Source organism: Pseudopipra pipra, chromosome 5 (genome assembly GCF_036250125.1).
Source record: "Pseudopipra pipra isolate bDixPip1 chromosome 5, bDixPip1.hap1, whole genome shotgun sequence".
In the NCBI taxonomy this organism is placed as follows: Eukaryota; Metazoa; Chordata; class Aves; order Passeriformes; family Pipridae; genus Pseudopipra; species Pseudopipra pipra.
In genome coordinates, this window is record NC_087553.1 from 46,446,648 (window position 1) to 46,470,358 (window position 23,711).

At 38.5% G+C, this 23,711-nt stretch overlaps 1 protein-coding gene across 2 annotated transcripts in view; it reads right to left on the reverse strand.

Moving 5' to 3' along the window:
* The window catches only part of PDZRN4 (PDZ domain containing ring finger 4), a 245,761-nt gene that overhangs the window by 22,992 nt on the left and 199,058 nt on the right, over positions 1-23,711 (reverse strand). For both annotated transcript variants that reach the window (XM_064655948.1, XM_064655949.1), the window contains 2 exons: positions 21,564-21,817; positions 20,022-20,124 (listed from right to left, as the gene is read on the reverse strand). In XM_064655948.1, the coding sequence (XP_064512018.1) occupies positions 20,022-20,124; positions 21,564-21,817 (357 nt within the window). The remainder of the gene's footprint in view (positions 1-20,021; positions 20,125-21,563; positions 21,818-23,711) is intronic.

Sequence of the window (23,711 nt, forward strand, 5' to 3'; positions counted from 1 at the left end):
ATATTCACAGTTAGTGAAGACATTGCATGGAACTGTAACTCCTGGGCTGCTCTAATGCAACGGAGGTTTAATGAAACAAACACTGCCCCAGCTCTAATCTAAAGGGTTTAGAGTCCAGTTGCTAGACAGTATAATGTTGTGTCATCTCACTCTATGTCCATTTTTCATTTTTGTCCACTGATGACTTGTCATGAAATACAGGAAAACTAGTTTACTGTATGAACCGTAGATAAGTATAACTAATTAAAGCCATTCAGTTATTCAACATTATTTTGAAATATGAAAAAGGTAAACTCTACACTTGGTCACCTCATGTCCAAACACACATCTAGGACTGGGAGTCTCCTGAAACTATGCTGACAAGGAAATGTGCCAATCCCCTTCGCAATTTCTTAGTGTATGGAAACACAATGACCCATTTCCAGATTGGAACCTTTTAATAAGAAATGAGGATGAACTTATCGATGTAAGTAACCAGTCACAAGATCAAGACATCTAAAATTTTTGAAAAATCATTTGGTGTACTTGAGATTACTGAGTTTGAGATTCTTCCCTGGATGATGTGATACAACGAGGAGGGGAAATTTTCCTACCTTCTCAAATTCATCACAATTTTTTTTTTTAAATTAGTAAGATCTTGCCTCATAAAACGGGGTTTATTTAGCAGGTTTCCACAAGCATTTTGATTTTAAGTCCTTATTCCCCATTCAATTGTAACTGCTTTGGTGCAGTCACCTCATGTAAATTTTCATGACTTGTTTTCACTACCTGTAGGCAGAAAACAATGCAAACACTACCAGAGTAGCAGCACATAAAAGAATAAATGCAGAATGTTTGAAAGGCACTGCAGAAATACTATAAATATTCCACATCCTTCTAATATTTCCCATCCGCCTTTATAGCAATTTTTGCACCCACTAAAAGGACCAAAATTGTCATAGCTACTGAGTTTTCTTCACCCGTACAGTATATCAGAGTAATGAGTTCCATGAACTGTGGTAACACCATTAGAAGGGGCAGAATGGAATCAAAACACAACAGTGTTTTTCCGAAATGGACAATGTGTGATCAGTTAACACTTAAGTCCTCATTACAATGAAAAATATCATCTCACCATTGAGATGCATTCAAAAAACAAATTAATTTTAATTAGTGTTACTTTCCAGTGCAACTGAACCTGTGATTCATAGTTCAAGGTTTATATTTTTGCTACATGGTAAGACAGATGATCCTAAACATTTTCAGTTTGTGATACAGTTAACTATTTAATATCTCAGCACTAACTAGCATCTGCTCATCTCATTTAGCTCCATTATCTTTAGAGGAAAAGATCAGTATAGTCTAGCCTGTAAAACCAAAACAGTGTCCTTTCTTCCCTCTTCCCTTTAAACAACTCTCCTGAATGGGGGATAAAAAAAAAAGACAAAGGAGAAGGGAAGCTTTGCTATTTACAAGTATGAAAGACATGTTTTAAATTAGGAATCAACACAACAGTACATACATAGTTTTTAGAAAAGGAAATCATCACAGCATACCGGACAAGTATTCCTGCTGCACCAGCAGAAAGATAAAATGCTGCCAGTCTGGAAAATTCCTTGTGTGGTGAAGCAAACAATGCAATTCAGTTACGTTTTATTTAAATACTAAAATGTATGAAAAATGGCTGACAAGTTCCATCTACAAAGCCCACAGTACTGTAATGTTTTCTAAGGCAAAAAATGTCCAAGAAATGCAGTCTATGGCCATGTCTGTCTGTTCAGGAATTTTTCTGTACCAGAGGAGGATTATTAGTACCTCTTCGACCAAAACCAGATTACAGTTGTTACTAGTTGATATTATTGCAACATCAAGGGGAAAAAAAAGGTTAACTTCATAGCCACACAGAACAATGCAATTATCACCAATTAGTGAATTACTGCCCATTGCTAAATAAGTGGTCATGTGCAGACTCTGAAACAACCTCAGGTGTGAGGTGAAACATCTTTATGTTCTGCCCCTCCACAGACCACCACCAGGCAGAGCTCCAAAATATTTACATAACTTACTTCATAGTGGGATGACCTAAGAGTTTGCAAAGGCTAAAATAAACCAAGGTTTAGCTGACAACTTTTATGATTATGACCTTGTTTTACTCAGTTTCTCTCAGAAGCACTTGTAAAGCGGTGTCTTTATGCAAGGCAAGTTATTCTATGTCATAGCCTTGACTGCACTCTGAGAAGAAATCAAGGCTTATTGAATGCAATGAGGGACCCCAATATCTGATGATACAAGGTGGAGGACCATATAATTTAGCATAAATTTTAAGAAAAAGATAAAACAAAACAATAGAGCAATATAAGAGAAAAGTAGTTACTTTTATCTTTACTTTTCCTTTTTACCTGTAGTAATAGCTGAGAAGCTGCTTTTAATGTTCATCTTGCTAATGGTATAATTGACAGAATGAATGAAGCACAAAAGGCCAAGAACAGAGTACTTACAGAATAGCTCAATGAAGAATTAACTGAGAAAGTACATTAAAGTCTGACTTACTTTAATAAACCAGTTACACCAAAAAAAAAAAAAATCCTCATTCATCTGAGCTAGTGTCACTCTTCTGAGGCATCAAATAGAAGTGCTCACGGACTACAGGGACTATACACACCTTAAAATTAAGATCCTTTCTTCAGTATCATCTTATTTCTCCATCTTTATGGGTGAAATCTATCTCCAGTTTATACACATAGCTGAATTTTGGCTGCTTTTCATACTTTCTGTCAGGGTTACTACAGGAAGGTTGTCCTATAAAGTCAGATCTATTTTATCAACCGCTTGCTAGTGGTTTCTGTAAACTATGGAAATCAAGTAAAGCTTGGTCTCAGTCTCATAACTGTGTTAGGAATCCCAACTCTGCAGTTCTTGTCCCTGGCAGTGACGTAAGCATTTGGATCATTATCAGGCAGAGCTTCGAACAGCCAAGCACGTAGCAGCATCTCGCTAATAGCATTCACTTTCTTGGCCTCTTCCTCCACATGATTGCCTTTTTCAGGCTGCCAAATCACTGGTCATATACACAGCTACCTTCTGTAATATTTAATCTTCATAATGCCACACACTTATCATCACTGGCAAGTAATTCTACTTGTGAAATAAAAATAAATAATGTGAACAGAATCTTCACTCTTCATACAGGAACAGTTCAACCTAATGAAACCCTAGGAGGGTAGAGAGCTAGCAGTGGAGCTAATAAAAAGAAAAGTTATTCTCAAATTCAGAAGTGATGAGAATGGTATTACATGTTACATAAACTCATATGTTGCAAATGAGAGTGCGGGTAAAACAGGAAATGACAGCCTGGGTTTGTAACAAAAAATAAAAAAGTATCATCAGCAGGATAAAGTGGTTCTTTAGACTTCATTTTAAAGCACAGTTTATTTCACCTCTGAGTTTGTACCATGCAGGAGGAGTTGTGACTGTCCCGTACAAATGATCAGAGCACGTACAATGTGTAAAACTGCACCACTTAAAATAGACACACTGTTTCAAACAGGTATCACATTTCACACTAGCCAAATGATGCTGCCAGCACTGTTAGCTCTGCTTTGTTTAGAATTTATGCCTTTAAGGGTAACAAGAAGTAATTTGTGGAAACTCAGAAAAAAAAGAGGTGTAAGTCCTAGCATTAGCAGAAGTCATCAAAACAATCTATTTTAAATATGATGATTTTTTTTTTTCTTATGGGTTACTTATCTCTCTTTAGATGAGGAGTGTCTGTGGTGCTTCCACTGTACATTTAACAAAGTAATTTCATACTAAGGTAGGTATTTTGCTTTCAGGCTTGAGGTGGGTGTTAAATATTTAATTCATTACTTGTATGTGCATGTGCCTGTGTGTAAAAATTTTGTGCATGACTATGCAGGTACATACAGTGTGTATATATCTGTATGTAAGTGCATACCAGGCCGGTCAGTTACACTGCATAGAGTCTTTCCTGACAATCATCAAACAATTCATTTAAGAGCATGATTACAAATCTTGAAAAGACAGTGACAGGTTATATGCTTATAATGAGAAAGCAAAACTGTCAGATGACCACAATTCACAGAACCAGAGCAGTGACATTTACAGCCATCTCTGGACTCTACTACCTTTTAATGACAAACCACATAGAAGACTAACTATTTATTAATAACTGCAAAAAAGGAAATGGTGAAAGGAAACAAGAATTTTCAGTTTGCTAGAAGAGCTCATCTGTCATAAGATAGATCAGTCAAACATAAACCCCTTCTCTCACTTTACCTCCATGACAATTGATTGTTTAGGGTGAGCTACTGTACAGAAACAGCTCACAGGAGAGACTATATAGAGGAAATGCTTATCACTACAGCTTTGTTACGTGTGCCAATAAAAAAAGATCAAAACCACCTGGGATTCTGGGACTGCCAGACTGAAAGCAAATAATACCACAGGCAAACAAAGGCATCCTAGACCTGAGAACTATTCTAATGCCATCAAGAGTTATGCTCTCCTGTCAAAGGGACTTTCCAGGAAATACGTTAATGTCTATGTAACACAGGTTAATTGTAGGCTATGTTGCAGAAGTATTCAGCGTGAAACAAAGTGCAATGAAATGGCCTTCTCCTTCACAGGTCACTGAAGGCTCCCATTGCATTCTTTTCACAATGAATAAACTCGTATTTAAAAGTTTGTAGGGGATTTAATTTACAAACACTGTCCTCTTCCATCAAAAAACCAATGCTTCCATCAGAGAAGCAAAGCAACTCTTCTAGTACCTTCACCATGGAAAGTAACCAGTGCTGCAGGATTTTAGCAGATTACAGTTCAGTTTCAGAACCCATTTAGAACCCATTCTGCAAATGCCTATGGAGATTTGGTAGAATTCAAGGTTTCGCTTTGACAACATTCTCAAGTTGTGAAAATAACCTAAAGAAATTAAGTTATTTTCCCCTCTCTCTAACAGTCCCAGTATGTTCTGTTATTCAGATTTTACACAGACAGGCACAACCACAATGTACTTGGGCCTCTTTGGATGAAAATAGAAAAGCTATGGAGCAAGACAGAGCCAGCCCAGATGTAAACAAGTTGGAACTGCTGGCAGCTGTGCTGTTACAAATAAAATTACATTCCCCACTGTCTTCTCACTTATCAATTTTGACAGAAGACTATCCTGACTTCACATAAACAGCATCGAAAAGGACAAATCACATCGGGTGTCAGATTTGCCAGAATGGATCTGGTTTGTAGCTTACCACAAAGAAACAGAGGGTTATCTCCATTCCACATAGTGGGAAGAATCAATGCTCAGTTCAAGGGGTGCAGGCTCTACCTTATAGGCTAAATTTAATCCTCATTTTTTAAAGTCTGGTTTAGAGTTAGGAATCTCTGACACAAGATTTGTTTACATCAAAGCAGAAAGGACAATTATCAGCAAGCATTTCTCAAACGCATAATCCAACCAAAACCAAATATAATGTAGAATGAGAAATACTTAAAAACAAAATCACTTTCCTGCTAAACCCTGCTTTATAGCTACACTTAGAGCCACATGCTGTTTTGTGTCCAGACATAGAATGGTCTGGGACAGCAAGATGCTGTAGACAATGATAGCAGTGCTAAAAAAAAATAAAAATATATAGGTGCATATAGGCACCTATTAATGAAATATTATCTTGCAGTTGTGAGAACAGAGTTTGGCTCTGTAGCTGATGAATCCTTTGATAATAAAGAAGCTCTATTGGATGTGGGATTTCATTCTTACCCTGCAGGTCTGGAGTGAAAATTCTTGGTGTGTGCAACACTTCTACATAAAAAATCAAACAATGAAGTAATTTGAGGCATGGTATGCCTGCCAGTGCATATTCAGCAGTCTGATGTTTGATGATCAGTAACAGTCTGAAGGCCATGAGTGCGAGGAGGAAGACACCATGGTGTCAGCTGAGACTCCCATTGGGTGAGGACAGGGAGCAGACAGCGGTCACAGAGCAGATGGGGGAATGGGTTGGGCTGGATGATCAATGGAGCTGGATTAGAAATGTGAGAAACTTTTGATCACTATGCTATGAACAAATTCAGCACTGCAGTGGGAGGAAGGGTCTAAGTATATGGCAATGAGATAAATACAATTTTTAATTCTGTGGGCCTGGAAAGCCTTGTGTGGCCTGTCTGATTTGCATTTACAGGATATTTTAGCGTGATGACACATAGTGGAGTTTACAGTGAGTGACACACTGGATGATCAAACTTACTGGAAAGTAAAAATATCCACTTTCTTATTTCAAATAAATCATGGTATCACTTTTCTCCCTAATTCTTCCACCTTCATATTCATCCTCTTTATTTCTGTTCTTTTCCCACGGTGTAGTATGGATGCTAACTTATTAGAAGTACTTAACTGCATGGTGAAAACTGGCAAGGCAGCTGGGGTTGATGGAATTCCACCTGAAGTCTGGAAACATGGAGGCCAAGCACCCCATGCTAAATTTCACGAGTTTGTGGTGTGCTGTTGGGAACTAGGCGAACTACCATCAGACCTTCGTGACGCAGTCATCATCACTTTGTACAAGAAGAAGGGAGATAAATCAGACTGCTCAAATTACCGTGGTATTACTCTGCTCTTCATTGCTGGCAAAATCCTGGCAAGAATACTTTTGAACAGATTAATACCCACTATAGCAAATGGAATTCTACCTGAAAGCCAATGTGGTTTCAGAGCCAACAGGAGTGCCACAGACATGGTATTTGTTCTCAGACAACTGCAAGAGAAGTGTAGGGAACAGAGCAAAGGTCTCTATGTAACCTTTGTTGATCTCACCAAAGCTTTTGATACTGTGAGCAGGAAAGGTCTATGGCAGATTTTGGAATGTCTACGATGTCCCCCCAAGTTCCTTAAAATGATCATCTCACTCCATGAGGATCAGCACAGCCAAGTCAGATATGGCAATGCACTTTCTGAGCCCTTTCTAATAACCAATGGTGTGAAACAAGGTTGCGTTCTTGCACCAACTTTATTCACAATCTTTTTCAGCATGATGCTCCAAAGGACCATGGCAGACCTTGATAATCAGGATGGTATCTACATTCGATATCGTACTGATGGAAGCCTTTTCAACCTGAGGCGACTGAAGGCCCAAACTAAGACCTTAAACCATCTTGTCCAGGAACTGCTTTATGCTGACGATGATGCCCTCATCGCTCATGCAGAAGTAGCTCTGCAGCGTTTAACATCCTGCTTTGCAGACGCTGCTGAGCTCTTTGGGCTGGAAGTCAGCTTAAAGAAGATAGAAGTTTTCTATCAACCTGCACCTCAGGAAGTCTTCCATCATCCCCATAATCACCATTGGTGAATCAGAGTTCAAATCAGTCCAGAAGTTTAATTACCTAGGTAGCCTCATCTCCTCGGATGGTAAGATTGATGGAGAGATAGACAATAGGTTAGCAAAGGCATATAGTGTTTTCGGGAAACTCCATAAAAGAGTTTGGCGAAATAAACACTTGAAGAAAAGTACCAAGATCAGTGCTTACAGAGCCATTGTGCTGTCTACCTTTTATATGGATCTGAATCATGGGTCATTTACCACCATCACTTGTGACTCCTAGAACGCTTCCATCAACGCTGTCTCCGTACAATCCAAAACATCCACTGGTCAGATTATGTAACTAATACATCTGTTTAGAGCAAGCAGCAGTTACGAGTATTGAAGCCATGCTGCTGAGAACACAGCTGCGCTGGGCAGGACATGTCTCAAGGATGAAGGACCACCGCCTCCCTAAGATCTTGCTTTATGGTGAACTTGCCACTGGCTGCCACAAGAGAGGAGCCCCGAAGAGGAGATACAAGGACTCCCTGAAACAACATCTCAGCCTTGGCCATATTGATCATCATAACTGGTCTACTCTGGCCTCCAATTGGGAGGTCTGGAGACACACCATCTATAACGCTGCTGCTTCTTTTGAGAAAGCACGCAGGATCACTCTCGAGGAGAAAAGACAACACAGAAAGAACCGTGTCTTGTTGATACCACCTAGGGAGTCTTTCTGCTGTGCCTTTTGCAATCGGATATGTCTATCTCACATTGGTCTTTTTAGCCACGAGCACACTTGCAGCAAATGTGGGTAGAGCCCTTCCCAAATCTTCATTCGCGAAGCCTAACCATGATGACTTAATTACATGCACATATTTTCCTACAACATATATGCATACATGTTTTCTCCTGCTTGAGACACAACACCCCTTCCGGTATGTTTTGTACTTGAGAAAAGCATGAATTCTTGCTTTCTGAGTAGAGAGATCCATGATGAACTGCTTATATGTAGTATTTCTCAGCAGTCAACTTCAGTTCTCACTATTGGTTTTTCACTCAACAGAAGTGTGAATTTGCAAGGATACAAGAGGAGGTTAAAGTATAATTAGCTAGATGATAATATGCCGCAAAGGGTTTCCTTTTCACTAATCTTAGATCATCGGGCGCGGAAAGGAGCGAGAAAATGGGAGCTTCGCCTGTGCGGACAGTGCCATCATGGGAGATGAGAGGGGAGCCCTGGAACACACAAGGATAACTCTAAACCCGGGCAGATGGAGCTCGTCAGCCCTGTAAGGCCATCCATCTAAGAGAAGGTCACTCTAAACAAACCTACGTCCTGAGGACCTCGCTGCCACTGTCCAAGCTTGCTCAGCCCTGGCGGATGAACCTTAGGATTAAAGGGTGGGCTCAGTTCAGTGCACACTGTGTCTCACCTAGAAAAATCCATTGCGCAGGCTCGAAGGCCTTACCTGCATTTGCAAAGCCCTGTATCACCAGCGCGCCTGTAATGAATGTGGGTGGAGACCTTTCCCGGATCTTCCTTCGCGAAGACTGGCCATGATGATGAGATCATATATACTCACTTTCTTCTCATTAAACAAAGTAGGTGGAAATATCACAGACAAGGCAGAAACTGAACCTTTTGGTAAAATGAGATAAGCAGACTGAAGTAGTAGCTATTCTATTGTGCAGTGTGTGTAAATATACAAAATTGTCACATTGGCTCGCAGTACTAACAGAGTACTTTACATTTGGACAATTATGACAAAACATAAAAGAAATATATATATTATTACAAGTATTTGAAGGGGTAAAAAATTGATTTTTCATCAAAGCTCCTATTCTGACCCCCATATTAAAACTCTTTGGCTTTCAACTTTGAAAAATCAGAAATACACCTAAGGAATCCTTGGTTAGAGCTCCTTGAGGGTGGGGAGAAGAAAACCCTCAAACTTTACCAGTCCAATGTTTTTTTCTGTTGACACTTTCCAGAATCTGTTCTCCAATCTGTTTTCCAATGACAATGGCTCTGACATAAAATGTTGGAATGGACCTTCTCTTGGTTATCAGGTAGGAATACAGCACTCCATGTCTGGCTAGAAGTCCATTACCTAATTAGGGAGCTGGAGTACATCTCCTACAAGGGGAAGCTGGGAGAACTGCATTTGGTTAGCATTTTGAAGAGAAGTTACCTTCTTAATAAGGAGATCTTATTGCTTCTTTCAGGTACTGAAGGCAAGAGTCCAGAGAAGTCAGAATCAGACTCCTCCTTGAGGCGCACTGTGACAGCCACATGAGACAACAGACATGAGTTGCTACTCAGAAATTCTAACTAGATATTTAGGGAAGTGCTTCTTACCATGAGGGTAGTCAAAGCCTGGAACAGTTGTTTTGAGAAGTTGTAGACTGTATACTGCAAAACATACCAACTATAACTATATCTGCTGTATAATCAGCATCCATTTCTTTGCCCCTCTTCAATAGGGTCTCTGCAATTTCTGGACTTGCCTCAAATAGGGGTAATTGAAAGCAACTTGGAAAATTTAGAGGTGATGACATCAGTGCTAAAATCTTTACAGTGACTTCTACATTTCTGTTTATCATTTGTCGTGTTGGAAATTAAGGACTGAAGGGGATCCAACACTTACAAACATTCTATGTACTTAGAAATCAGTCTCCGCACTTGAGACTATCAGATATATCCTTCTCTGTCCCTGAATGTCCTCCTTGATACTTTGGAGTTTTCCTGGCCCTAATGGTACAAAAACATTCAAATCTGACATGCTTCAATGGGTAGAAGAAAACCTGTTGAAAGTGAGAATTATAACAAGACCAGGAACTTCAGGTCCCTAGAAGATCACTATTCCTCTTCCAAAAAACACATATGTTTCTGATTACCAATGCAGATGAATTCAATAAAGAGCCCCTTCATAGCTTAGAGTTGTTTCAAAATGGCAGCAAGTGCCTTTTTCTAGACAAAACCCCAGAAGTTTATGGGTTGTCATAGCTGCAGTTCAAATCAGTTGAGAATCATGTGGCATAGTGAGCTTTCATGATACAATAAATTCAATAATAAATTAAAACAATACAACACAATAAACTTCACCTACTGCAGGTAAAATCATACTTTATATTTGCTGTATTTCAAAATGTTACTGTTTAGTACTTGGCTCTGTAAACATCATTGTTACTTCTGCCTGACTGCTTTGGGCTTGAAACATGTCAGAAGATTTATTTGCCTCATCAGCACTTTCTAAACACCCAGGCAGCCAATTGAAATGGGGAGGTATAACAGATGTGCCAACATCTGCTGCCGCAAGCATTTATCTGGACAGCAGAACATATAACTGTAGATCCAAACTCCTAACCAGTTACAATTCCATGTGTCTGTACAGTGTAGATCTACAACTGTGTGAAAGTTATATTGGGATATTAATTAAATCAAGTTGAAACTGTAATTACATTTGTGAGATATACCGTCCTGTAATTCAGTTTATGTCTTTCAGATACAGTAAATGCAAAATACTATGAAAAAGTTAAATTTAAAGTTGAACTTAGAAATTCTTAAAAAGCACTATTAAAATTCCATCCAATCCATGCTCTTTTTTACCTTGAGGTACACACATACTAAAATATGTATAGTTAAAAAATGCAAATTTGAATCTCAAATTTGTGCCTATAAATCAAGCATATGAAGCAATAGGCAATGACTTTCAAAACACATTTTTATTTTCCTGGCACCAAAATGAGGTCTATGGGCACCATATCCATGCTGAGTTTCAGCTGTTCGAACTTCTGTTGTACATGGAAATGTCCTCCACCCCCAAATACATACTTGTGTAGGTTGGTAAAATCATGAGATGAAATACAAAGCAAACTCATCACCTGTTTTTTTGATGCACAATACAGTTTCACCTGCATTCCTGCTCACCAAACCATGCCCTCCAGGAATGACTATCACATTCTCTTTGAAGAGATCCCTCATTAAATAAAAAAGCAAACTCTCAGAGAAAAGGCCTCTCCTGGTTTTTTTGATTTCTCCTCTGAAGGCACAGCATGCATAATATTGAAACCTTGTTTAAAGTCCATTTTCTTGTAAAAGGTTCCCTCTTGCTAGGGGGATTCAGCCCATGCTTCCTGCGCTCTAGGATTTCCTAGGATACTAAGCTTTAAAATAGTGACATTATAATAAGCTGGTTAACATGACTTAGGCTATTTTTAAAAGAACACGTAAACTAAATTATTTTCTCTTATCTTTTGTCTTTATAGCTAGATTTCACGCCTCCAAGACAGACTACATGAACATTCAAGTAGAAGGCATATGAAAAATAGCATTAATAAAACCCTTAGAAACATTTTGACTGTAAAGCATATATGGAGATATGTGGGCTAATAATATAAGAACTCTCTAAACAAAGAATTTCTCCAAACCAGAAGATTTATAACCCGCAGATTACCATAAACATGAAAATATTGCCAGCACCCTTCTCGTTCTTCACTGAGTGAAAAAACACATACCATATGTTGTAATGTTGCCCAACAATAAAGTGTTGCTGAACTATAGTCACTTTTCTTCATTTTCCTGGAAAAACATAAGCTCTGACAACAAGGAAGAATTTTTATTACCTTCCAGGTGAAATAAGGAGTAACCCTGTGCTTGTTTTATGAAATCATGAAACAAAATGGATATCACTGACTTGATATATTTTCCTCCTGTGTTCTAAAACACAATAAATGGTAATAACTTTGATAAATTTGTCCATGTCAAATTTTGTGTCTTTTTCTCCCTATTCTCTCATGATCCTCTGAAGTTGTGGACTCAATTCAAATCCCTAAACTGGGATATTTATTACTTAGGGGAAGTGAGATGACAGCAACTTCATTGGCTTTGAATGTCAGAATTTTGTGATGACGTACAGTAATACACTCAAAATCAACAAACAACTGTGACAGAAACTACCCTGAATCCTCTTCTACCTAAATGACCCACTGAGTAGCAAGGAAGAAGAGTGATTTAATGGCCAAAAGAGAGACACATTACAATTAAAGGTTCCTGGGTTTTGCTGCCAGTTCTGACACTGACTGACTTGGCAAGTCTTTCAATACAACTGTCCTTAGCTGACCTGCTTGTGAATTCCTGTAGCAATACAGGACATCATAACTGAAGAAGCTTAGTAGAATGGTGTTAAGCTTAATTAATTTATACTTGAAAAATGACTTCAATTCTTAAAAGAGGAATGAAAAACTGGAAAGAAAGGGCTGCTTTTTCTACCAATCCTTTGCTCATTTACAGAGTACAGTTGGCCACAGTTAGGGAGAAATTTCCTATTTATTATTGTCTCTGTGCAAATTATAATCATATAAATTCATGGGTATTTTAAAAATAAAAATGCCAGTGAAATACATAATCTTACGCTGTTGTATGCCAAATGCATGCTAAGAGTCTTCTTTTAATTATTACACAATGTTATTCAAAGAAATATAGCAAAAAAAATATTCCAGTGCCACTTTTCCCTTTTAACTGTGACCTCTTCCATTTTTAGTCAATAGCAACAGTCAGCTGGATCACAGGCCAAGTGTTAGCAGCTCAGAACTCCTTTTGAGTTAAAAGAAAAAAATCACAAGGAAGGGTTTTATAAGCCCCAATCACTGTAGTGCTTTCTTGGGTACAGCTGAAACTCTATTTACTTGTCCAGGAGTTTTCCTCACAAGCTTTTCAATTAATACCTTTAAAATACAGTCCATTTTTTTCTCTGGATTTGTATGATACAACAGGAAGAAAAAACCCTAATCACTCCAAGACTGTCCTAAGCAACCAAGACCACAGATTACAGGCACACATACCTGCTCTCTTCCTTCATGATACTTATGAGCAGATGTTATATAATAAGAAGAATTGCCACAAAAAATCAGAATAATGTGTGTGTCAGGAAATATCTTTATACCATGGGACATCCACAATTCAGCCATAATCGGCAGATTATGAACTGATGGTCAGGAAATAAACATAATGCACAAAGTCTCACTCCTATAACAACAGGCTGAGAGAGTTGATGTTGTTCACCCTTGAAAAGAGAAAGCTCCAGGGAGACCTCAGAACAGCCTTCTAGCATGTAAAGGAGGGCAACAAGAGACCTGGAGAGAGACTTTTTACAAGGGCATGTCGTGACAGGACAAGGAGTAATGGCTTTAAAATGAAAGAAGGCATGTTTAGATTACATATTAGGAAGAAATTATTTACTGTGTGGGTGGTAAGGCACCCAGAGAAGTTGAGGATGTCCCCTTCCTGGAAGAGCTCAAGATCATGCTTGATGAGGCTTTGAGCAACCTGGTCTAATGAATGGCCCATGGCAGGGCAGTTGGAAACAAATGATCTTTAAGGTCCCTTCCAATCCAAACCATTCTGTGATTCTAAGATGAAGTCCCAGCTTACCTAAGCCCACTCTGAGATGTGAAATCAGTCCCTCCACCACAACAGCAGCTGCATAAGGTAAGGCATGTGGTGAGAAGTATCTGCTTTTCCACTGAAAATCTACACCACACCAAGCCTGTTCCCATTCCTCTTACCATACCAGTCAGGTCAGATGAGACTGGAAAGACACAAGCTTGTCCACCATTTCAGCTATTCTAAACTGCAACACCCACATCTATTAGGATCCTTTTTTCTTGAAGTCTTCCCTTTTAAATTATGTCTGGTGGTTGCTAAATTAAAAACCTGCCTTTTATTTGGTAAAGACTATTTTTTTGATTCATCCCAAGTTTTAAGAAGTTCAGGGGGATAAAAAAGACTCCAATCACTGTAGCATGTGCAGAAAACAAGCACAACCTTACAGCAAATCACAGAGGTATTAGAGTGGTTTTCCCCCTCCACATCACTGTCATCATTCCTTAACATGGCTGGAACTTGGTTTGAGGGATACCTACCAAAACAAGGTTTCTCTCTCTCTCTCTCTGTCTCTCTCACCCCTTTATAATATCAAACAGAAAACATGACGTAGTAGCTTTGCAGAGAATTTCCATGCTACATGTAAGGAATTTCTAGAAAACTCTTATCTAAGAAATATTTTCCATTTTGATGGTTACACATCTTCTGGGTTAGCTTCATTGTACAGAAACACTCATCAGGTAACAAAACAAAAGAACCTGACTGTAGCAATCAGCAGTGCTGGCCATGTGTGCACAGAAGCTGTTTCCATAAAAGCTGTTTGTTCAGGTGCTAGCAATTGAGGAGGAGCTTTAATTGCATGGCAGCAAGCTCCTGTAATGCTCACAGAGGGGTCTTTGCAGGCTATCACAGCTCTGGAGAGTGCTGTTACAGGCTATGAGCTCAGTAATACTCATGTTAAAAAGGCCCTAAATATGTATTTACAAGATAGACAGATCTGTTTGGTTTACTAGTTAAATAATCTATGTGTTGAAAAGGCCTTTAGTAGGAATTCACCAGGCAGGCAGGTCTCTCTTGGCCTATTACAGCAGTGGTGGGCAGTTCAGAATGTCACTGGAGACCACACTTTAGCGGCCCATGAGGATGTCAACCCATAAATACTTATAGGAGTTAAAGTATCTTTATTCACATAAGCAGCCTCACTCAGATTACTAATCTGAACAAAATTACTCCTTCTTTAGTTCTAAGGAAAAAATACCGGTAAAATCAATCACTTCAAAAGTGTAATGACACAGAAATGGTAAACTTGAATTTGCTCCTGAAATGCCTTCCCTCATCATAAGGGGATGATTGTTACTGGAAGAGTGAACTGATGTGTTAGTGCAGCATTGCATCTAGTGCAATGTTCAGATACGGTAAGAGAAACAAAGAGAACAGGATAAAATTTCGCCCTATGCAACTTTTAAGTGTCCAGTGAAAAGAGGTCTACACAAAGCCTTACTCATAGCCAATTCCAAAAGGTTTCTAGCTTATCTCTCTTCATGGCTCATTTTTAGTTGTTTGTGAAAACAGCCAACAGCATCTAGAAATGCTCAGGTCAAAAGGAAACCTTAGCAATTTCAGCAGGTTTGGATCAGGCCAATGGTAAACTTGAAGGACTAATCTAAACTTACAGTTAACAGATTTATGAATGCAAATACTTATCAAAACATTTATATGTACAGCTGTGCATAACCATAAATTAGCACTTCCATTCAACATGCATAAACACATATTTATTTCCTTATTCTGATGGAAAAATCTGTCCCTTGGGTCTACAAATCAGAACAAAATCTTAAGAGTAATAATTTTTGCCCAGAGGTATTAACCAACCCTCAGAGCACTATGGGTTGCTCTGCTTAGGAGGAGATACTGATGATGGAGTAAAGCAACTTGCATATGGATATTCTAATTTCCAGAAGTCCTATTTTCTAGAACATAAGAGGAATCCAAATAACATCTGTGTAGTTTCTAGCTCATGCTCCAAGAGGGACAAATCTCACATGGCATCTTCTCAAAATACTATGCTCTTTCATGGCTGCTGTTTCCTGCAAGAATTATTGTTTCATTGCCTGGATTCAAAAGGTTCCATAAAAACTGACCACAGAAAGATTTCACCTGCACATGACTCATGTGCTTGTCTGTTCATTTAGTGACATGCACAAACTACCTGAGCAAAAAAGTAAAATAAAGTAACTCAGTCATTTCTAAGATCTTTGGACATCCACATAACTAAAATCCAACCTCCCTCCAAAAAACCCCCTCAATTCTGATAAAAAACTATTCTTTCTCATATATGCAACAATAACAGCTACCTCAACCCACTGCTATTACTTGTCAAGGATATCTGCTTTTGCTGCTTGCAAGAAGCATTCAGCTGGAAATATAAACCTTTGCCTATCTGAGATATATGAGTTTTTAAAAGCTGTAATCCCCCAGCAGAAGGCAATCACTTCCAGTTTTGCTTTTGCTCAGAAGCTACTTCAGTACATGCATGGTAGGACGGTCTCTGCCCTTGGATAAGGAACTGTTGACTAAACAACACTACCAACTTGTGCCTGCTTGTAACATCTTATTTCCTTCTGCCTCTTTCATTGAAAGGCAGTCCCCTTAGACTGAATATGTAGGACATATCCAGATATCAGTGATGCTTTCTTTTGACCAGCTTTGTCTTTACAACATTCTTTGGGGTTTTTCTTCTACCTATTTTTCAACTGTTCCACCATTTAAGTGACTCTGGCCCCTTAATTTCTATGTTACTGCTAATGTTCCAAACCAAGTATATGATGTTTCTGTCTCCTGCACAGTAGGTTCAGAAACTTAAGTTAATAAGTATACATCCATTAACTTATTTGCTCCTTTCTAGCACCAGTATCCTCTATTCTTCTTACAAGAACAAATTTTAGAGCCACGTTTAACATCAGATTAAACAGAAGCTGTGATGCTTTTAGTCCTTTCACCTTATTAGTACCAGCAAGTGTAACGCATACTCTAAAATCACATGACATAATTCCAGCAGTACAACAGCCACTCACAGCCAGGCTGGGTGGGTTTTTCCTGATATCTCTGGCTCTCTATCAGTGATATTGACTACAAGTCCAACTGACCATTTACAAATCAGTCAATTCCTTCTTAAAAGTCATGATTATCTGGCTATGCCAGAATTGCAAATCTTTTGATCTCTTTCTGCCACTACTGACTGATGCTGACTCTGCCCCTATCCCAAAATCTACAAACAATTTGGATTCCTTTTAGGGTAATTTTTGCAGCAGCAGCATAAGGATGCTCAAGTTTGCTATCAGCAATCCTTCATCATCTTCCCAGACATTTGTTTAAAGCATGGTACTGTATGGAGCCTAATGAGCTTCCCTGGGAGTTCATCCTTCCAAGACAATTGGCTCATACTCGAGTTCATTGCACTGTGACAATTTGAGCAGAACCCACTGGGCTTTTCTAGCTTACAAATGGAGTAGAAGAGTCTTGTAAGTGTCTAATCCTACCAAATCCACTGCAAGTACAAGTTCATATCCCCAGTATGGGTTATTTTCTGAAATCTCCAGGTTCGGCTTTAAATCCATTTAAAAATTATTGAGTTTGCCATGGAGACCTGCGAGCAGCTTATCTGCATCCTTTTCGTATAATGGGAATGCTAATATGCATTTTAGAAACTGAACCACACTCCTGACACCAGGTAGGTTTTTTGCTGTGTGTGATTAGCTAAAGTTCACACCAGAAAGTTGTTATGAAGAAAAAAACAAAGATAAAATCACGGAGCACTACTACAATCCTCCTTCTACATACCGCACAGTAATAACAATAAACCTCTTTTCCCTAAACACATGAGAAATCAAATAGTGTGAAGTAGAGAACACTGTGCTTCTTCCATCGAGCCTGCAGACCGCAGGGTGGCATGCGCAGAGCTTCTGCACCTCCTCTTCTTTCTGCTTTCACCCTTAGATGGTGGATGGACAGTGATGATTTTAGAAGTTATCTTCCCAAGTCCTGAGCATTTTTCCCCTTCCCTGATGCTAGTGCCACAGCAGAGCAACTTGTGCAGCTGTGCAGGAGATTAGATCAGGCAGCTGGGCTAGGTTAAAAACAAACCTTCTAAAAATCTATTTAAAAAAATATTGGATTACTTCCCACAACTGTTTCACAGTAAGTAACACTGGCATAATTGAGGGGCTAGAAAACATCAGGGCAAGTCCTTTCATACAGGAACTGAGTGGCCAGGTACACCTAAGCCAGTACCGTTGTAGACTGTGACAACGCTGGACCATCACCTCTGCTCCACTCACTGTCCTGCTGCTTCTCCCTGGAACTGGCAAGAGGAGCTAGGAAGTTCCTTTTGACTCAGAGATTTTTTTTTTGGAATGACATATATATGTCTGAGAACAATGCTCTCAGTTTTTCCAGCTCCTTACTAATGGTATGGGACCTTACTAATGAGTATTATTAATTGGTAACAACCAATGAGTAGCCTAAACCATAATATTACCATACCAGCTTAAATTTTGGGAATGCCTTTCATGTTTAGAGCTCTGTTAATTAAAGCCTCTGAGATTCTTTTGTTTCTCCTACAAAATTTTCACATTTAGTAGAAAGCATTCTTCTCAAAGGAGTCTAAGACATTTCCTTTCCTATATAAATTTCACTTGAAACACTTTATTTCAGTCGCTCAGCGAATTTGCCTCAGGCAACTGAATCACAGCTGACAGCAAACTAATGACTATGATGGTGTGATTAGTAGAGATTACAGGCAACAGAGAACATGCCAAAACATTTGCTGTTGTCACAATGCTTATGCCAGCCATTAGTAGGGATTAATAATGGCTACAAAGAGGATTTGATTCCACCAGGTAGACCCTTTAAAAATTGTCACTGATATTCTGATTAAATGGTGAAAAATATTTTTATTTAACCATTTTTAAAAATATTCTTTCTAGATGCTTACATTACCAATTTATATTTAAATATTACCATAAAAATAGTTTCTATTACATTTAATAAACAAGTAGCATGACCAAACACAGTTGACAGAGAAATTTAGTATTATATTACACATGGGCAGTCAAAACAGAACTTAAACTCTGAGCCTTATCCTGTAAGATACCACAATAAAACTCAACTGGAAAGAAATAGCAAATCCCTAGCAATGACTTTTTGAGGAGTTCAAATATAAGTTTGCTTGTTCTGATGAGATTCACTAAGTAGATGTTATTTGATTTTTCTGCTTCCTGGGGGAAGAACTTCAGATTCCTCAGGCTGCTAGAAGAACAATTGGCTGAACTTGCAATTGAGCATCTTAGCTGCTAAAACCAATAAAAGTGAACTCACTGCATATTTGCCGAAGCTTTTGCCATTCATTTAATTTCCAAATGTCATCCAGTTATATGAAACCTTTAAAAAGGTTTCTTAAGGCAAAGCAAACAGAAGAATAGGATGTTTTTAATCTTGTATTAAAGATATTTAATTATTTATAACCACTCTTATTTAAAATACAGTAACTTGAACCTATGCAAAGACTCAGCACTGTTTAATAATAAAAAGAACCATCTGTTTCTTATGCCTGTCCCTATAAATATTTTGTTACTGGATAACACTGGAAAACATGAAAAGCTAAGGACTGACTGACAAGTAGATTATTTAGATATTGAAATGAAAATCCAATGAAGAGCAACATCACTAATCATGTTATCATTTCAGGAAGCCTCATATAATGGTTTTCTAGTGACTCCAAAACACATTCACCCTTGTCATGGGAGAGTGCAATACATTAATAGCAAAGGGAGACTTGTGGTAGTGAGCACAATTTCTTATAAATGCAATACTTACAATGTCAAATATCAAAGAGCAAGTAATAGAAATTATATTCATTTTCCAATTTGAAGCGTGATCTTACAAACACTCAAGTAGACATCCAAGTATCTGAAAGACTGATCTCTAAGGCATAAGATATAAGGACAATTGATTCTTAAAGTTAGAGGCAGGGGGAAAGCAATCAAAATTCCAGTGACCATTTTTAATTCTTCACTGCACGAAGTGGGAACATATTTAATAAGACTCCCAGACTTGTATGTATTCACCCACTGCAGAATTCTGCTTTCGTATTTCACATGTTTACCCTAACCCCTGTAAATCCTGTGACATTACACAGGTATAAGATAAAACAGTCTTTGGTGCCGATTTTTTAAGAAGTATTCCCACTCTTCGTTTTCTGAGAGAAGCCTGCTATCAGCTGTGTAAATGCCATATCTGTAATAACAGAAAGAGAGGCTGAAGTGTGCCAGTGATCTTACCTCATACTCAAAGTCCTCTGCTCTATCTGCATCAGCAGGCAGGCTGGAAAGGTATTCATTACCTTCATAAAATTCATGCTCCACCGGGTGAAGAGAATGGCAGCTATGTGGAACAAAGCAGTACAACAGCAGATGAGGCAACAGGGTTTTTTAAAATTAAAATGTGATAAAAAAAACACATTTCTTTGCAGTTTTCTCATCTCAGGACTGCCACTCCGAATGGCGTGACAGCCTGAAAGGAACTCTATCAAGAAGCAGCACAGGCTGTTTTCTTTTCAGAAGCTCGTGCTCTGGCTGAGTTCATTTTTCTGGGTTCATCTTTTGTCAGATTTGACAAAGGGTGATTTCTTAAAAGGTTCTGGTTTGGGCCAAACTGTTTAATTGTGACAATTTGGGATTCCTTACACTCATAAAGGTACCTAACTCCAAAATTCACATGCTGCATCACAGCTGGGGGCAACTCACTAGTTCTGGTCATAGTCTTGAACATCCACGGTCTACAACCCACACCAGGCTCACAAACTGTTCAAGAATTCACATAAAATGACTTGCATTATCCTCTCCTCTTAAAGTGGTAACAGGGTGGTGAAGTGCACTTGAGCAACCGCACACTTAAAATGTCAGGAAACTGCACCGTTAAATGGGCTTGGTACACAAAGAATGAGGTCTTTACAACAGCTTTAGACCCAAGGCTGGATCTCAGCCATGCAACGCTCAGTGTGGATCTATCTTAGCAGAGGTAGAAAACTCTTCTCCATGCTGAGGGCATGGGAACTTCAATCACAGTAGCCCGCAATTTGGTAATACACAGTAATGACTCAAAAATACATATCATGTTCCTTGCTGTGCAGCAGTTGGCAGTAAGCTCAATCCATCTTACCTACAATTTCTAAAAATGGACCTACATCAAAGTAAAAAGTGATATATTCTCCATTACCATCAATTCTGCACAGATGCACAACATGATAGCAAGTCAGTGAAAAAGCTCTAGGGCTATCATAGTTTTGCTGGCTATAGACAGAGGGTCTGTAGGATCATCTAGGGTCACCCACTACATGATGTTATTCATGAGGTGGAGTCAAAAGAGGAAGAACTCTACACCCTATTTATGTATAAGCACTACCTGCTGGTGATTGCATCCAATTCAGTTCCAAAGAACTGAACTGATGGATAATTTCATTCATATAATTTGCCATATGACAGGTGAAACTGTAGTTTTTGACCTCTATATTTTTGGAATTGTTTTGGTTTTGATAAGGGGATCTTCATATTAAATAATTTGTTTCCTTGATTTTTCTGTAAGAAATTTGGAAGAGCAGAAAACAACAAGCTCTTTCCAGGTTTGAAGAAGCCTTTTTGGTACTCTGGAACCCAGAAGAGTTTTTCTTCTTAACTGTCATTGAAGCCTGAATGGGACAGTGGTTATCAAAGTCATTTGTAATTTATTTAAAGTGTTCCTGGTGCTTTTTCAAAAGAAGGCTACAAGCTACCACTGCAATGCCTCAATCCCACAGGTAAATAGCAGAAAAACATAAACCATACCTGTCTGAAAGTAGAAAAGGGCAGATATCAGGAACTGGTGGTGTGCAAGGCCTTAGTTTGGCCAGAGCCATAATGTGCTCAAAAGTAATGTCAGTCTGAGTGCTGGCATTCATAAGCTGAACATCCTGAGAGCTACTGTGAGCTTTGCTAACTGGGGCTCGTCGTAAAACCTGAACTACGATTGGCTCCTTGGCATTGCGAAAAGCTTCCACTGCTTCTTCATGAGTGGCCTTGGAGAGGTCCTTCCCATTGACCTGGAGAAAAGCAAGAAAATATAGCAAAGGTTAGAGAAAAGGCAGCACAAAAATATGGATGTAAAATATAGGGGATGAAATACTTCTGTAGTACATCAAGCCACCTGATGACACTGGCCAGACTATATTTTGATATGCATGCAAGAGGGAAGATACAGCTGGAAGGAGAAATAAATTCTTTAATCTTTGCAAGAAATTAGAAATTCTTAGAACCCTTCCATAATTGTCCCACCCAATGGAATCCAAACACAGAAAAGAAACTACAATATTTAGAAAGTAATGTAATATTATTTCTCTCATGCTATTTTATGCATCTCATAAAATACATATAAAAAAGGAGGGGTACCTTTAATTTTGAATTTCATCATTTTCTGTGGCATGCAAATGTTTTAAGGATTTCAGGCATAGCATTGCTAATAATGCAGATGTCAATAAACATGTCTCTGATGTCTAAAAAGAAACAAGGCCAATTTTCAATGTTTTGTCACTTATCTGCTGTGGCTATTATATAACCATTAAGACCAAAGATAGCAAGACTTGATTGATGTAGTCAGCTGCTGCTTTTTTAAGGAAAGAGAAATCTAAAACAAACTAACTGAATAAATAATTTGCTATGAACAGGAAAATAATAAATCTCCAGTCTAGATGAGGCCTTAGGTTATTAAAAAAGGTAACTGCAAGGATGGATTATGCTAAATTCATATGAATTCAGGTTTTTAGGGCAAAATTCCCAAGTATTAGCCCACCATAAAATGCGAAGGCTAATTTGTCAATGGTAGTCAATAGCTAAGCCCTTGGACATAGGGTTGTGCACAGAAAACTCTATTACACTGTTTCCAGAGCAATGGAATCACTGTTGACTGCTGTACAGGATCCAACTGTTTTTAGCTACGTGGAAATGAGGTGATCCTGTGCTGAGGTAGAAAGGCAGGGTTTTCTAGTAAGAATTGTGAATATCTGAAGGTACCAAAACTTGATTAAGATTTATATACCTAGGAAAATTTCTACACTGGCAGCAAATCAGAAATAGGATTCTACTGCAAGTTCATGTCTAAATAAACTTTGTTGTATAGACAATGAGTCATAAGACTGCTTAATGAACTAAGACTAAACCCTCTCCAAAAACGGTACTGACTTTTTGCCAACATTTGCAAATACTGGTTGAAACAAAAATTTATTTGCCACATCATTCTTCCATTCAAGAAATTCTTGGAACTTCCTTGTCAAAAAAGAAAAATGTAAACAAGAACAATGTCAGCAAACTTAAAGAGCCTCAGTAACTCAGCAGCCTTCAGCAACATTTTGGGGCAGCATGTGCAGCCATAGTCCTGTCTATTTGTGTGCATGACTACTATACTGTTGAGCATTAACTACACATATATATCAAGTCAATACATTTCTGGAGTGTGTGCTCAAATACAAGGTCGAACCATCTTTCCTGTGACATAACTTCCAAAGAAGCAGTGATTTCATGTCCATATTACTCATTACACATTACCCATAAGGACATGCAAAAATGAGGATGGTAGCATAGCCATCAATGTAAACATTAGCCAATCTTTCTAACTAACCATGATGCTGTATGCAGTGATGAGAAGGCTAAAAATTTTGAACAGATTTCTATACACAAAAAAGCTCAAAATTCCCTGTGCTGAATGCCTGGGATACTCAGAAGTTCCATACAGCTGCAGCCTAGACAGTGATCAGGTAATAGGAACAGCAGCTAGCTTGGTCACCTAAGTTCAAGGTTTCTCTGATGACTGAAGCCAAAAATATTAAGATTTAATGTTATAATTTTATTGCCTAAATTATCATCCATCACATTATAACCTTGGGTTACATTAATCTAAGTTACATGGAAAAGTATCAGTGATCTCTAAGAGGAAGAGCCAAG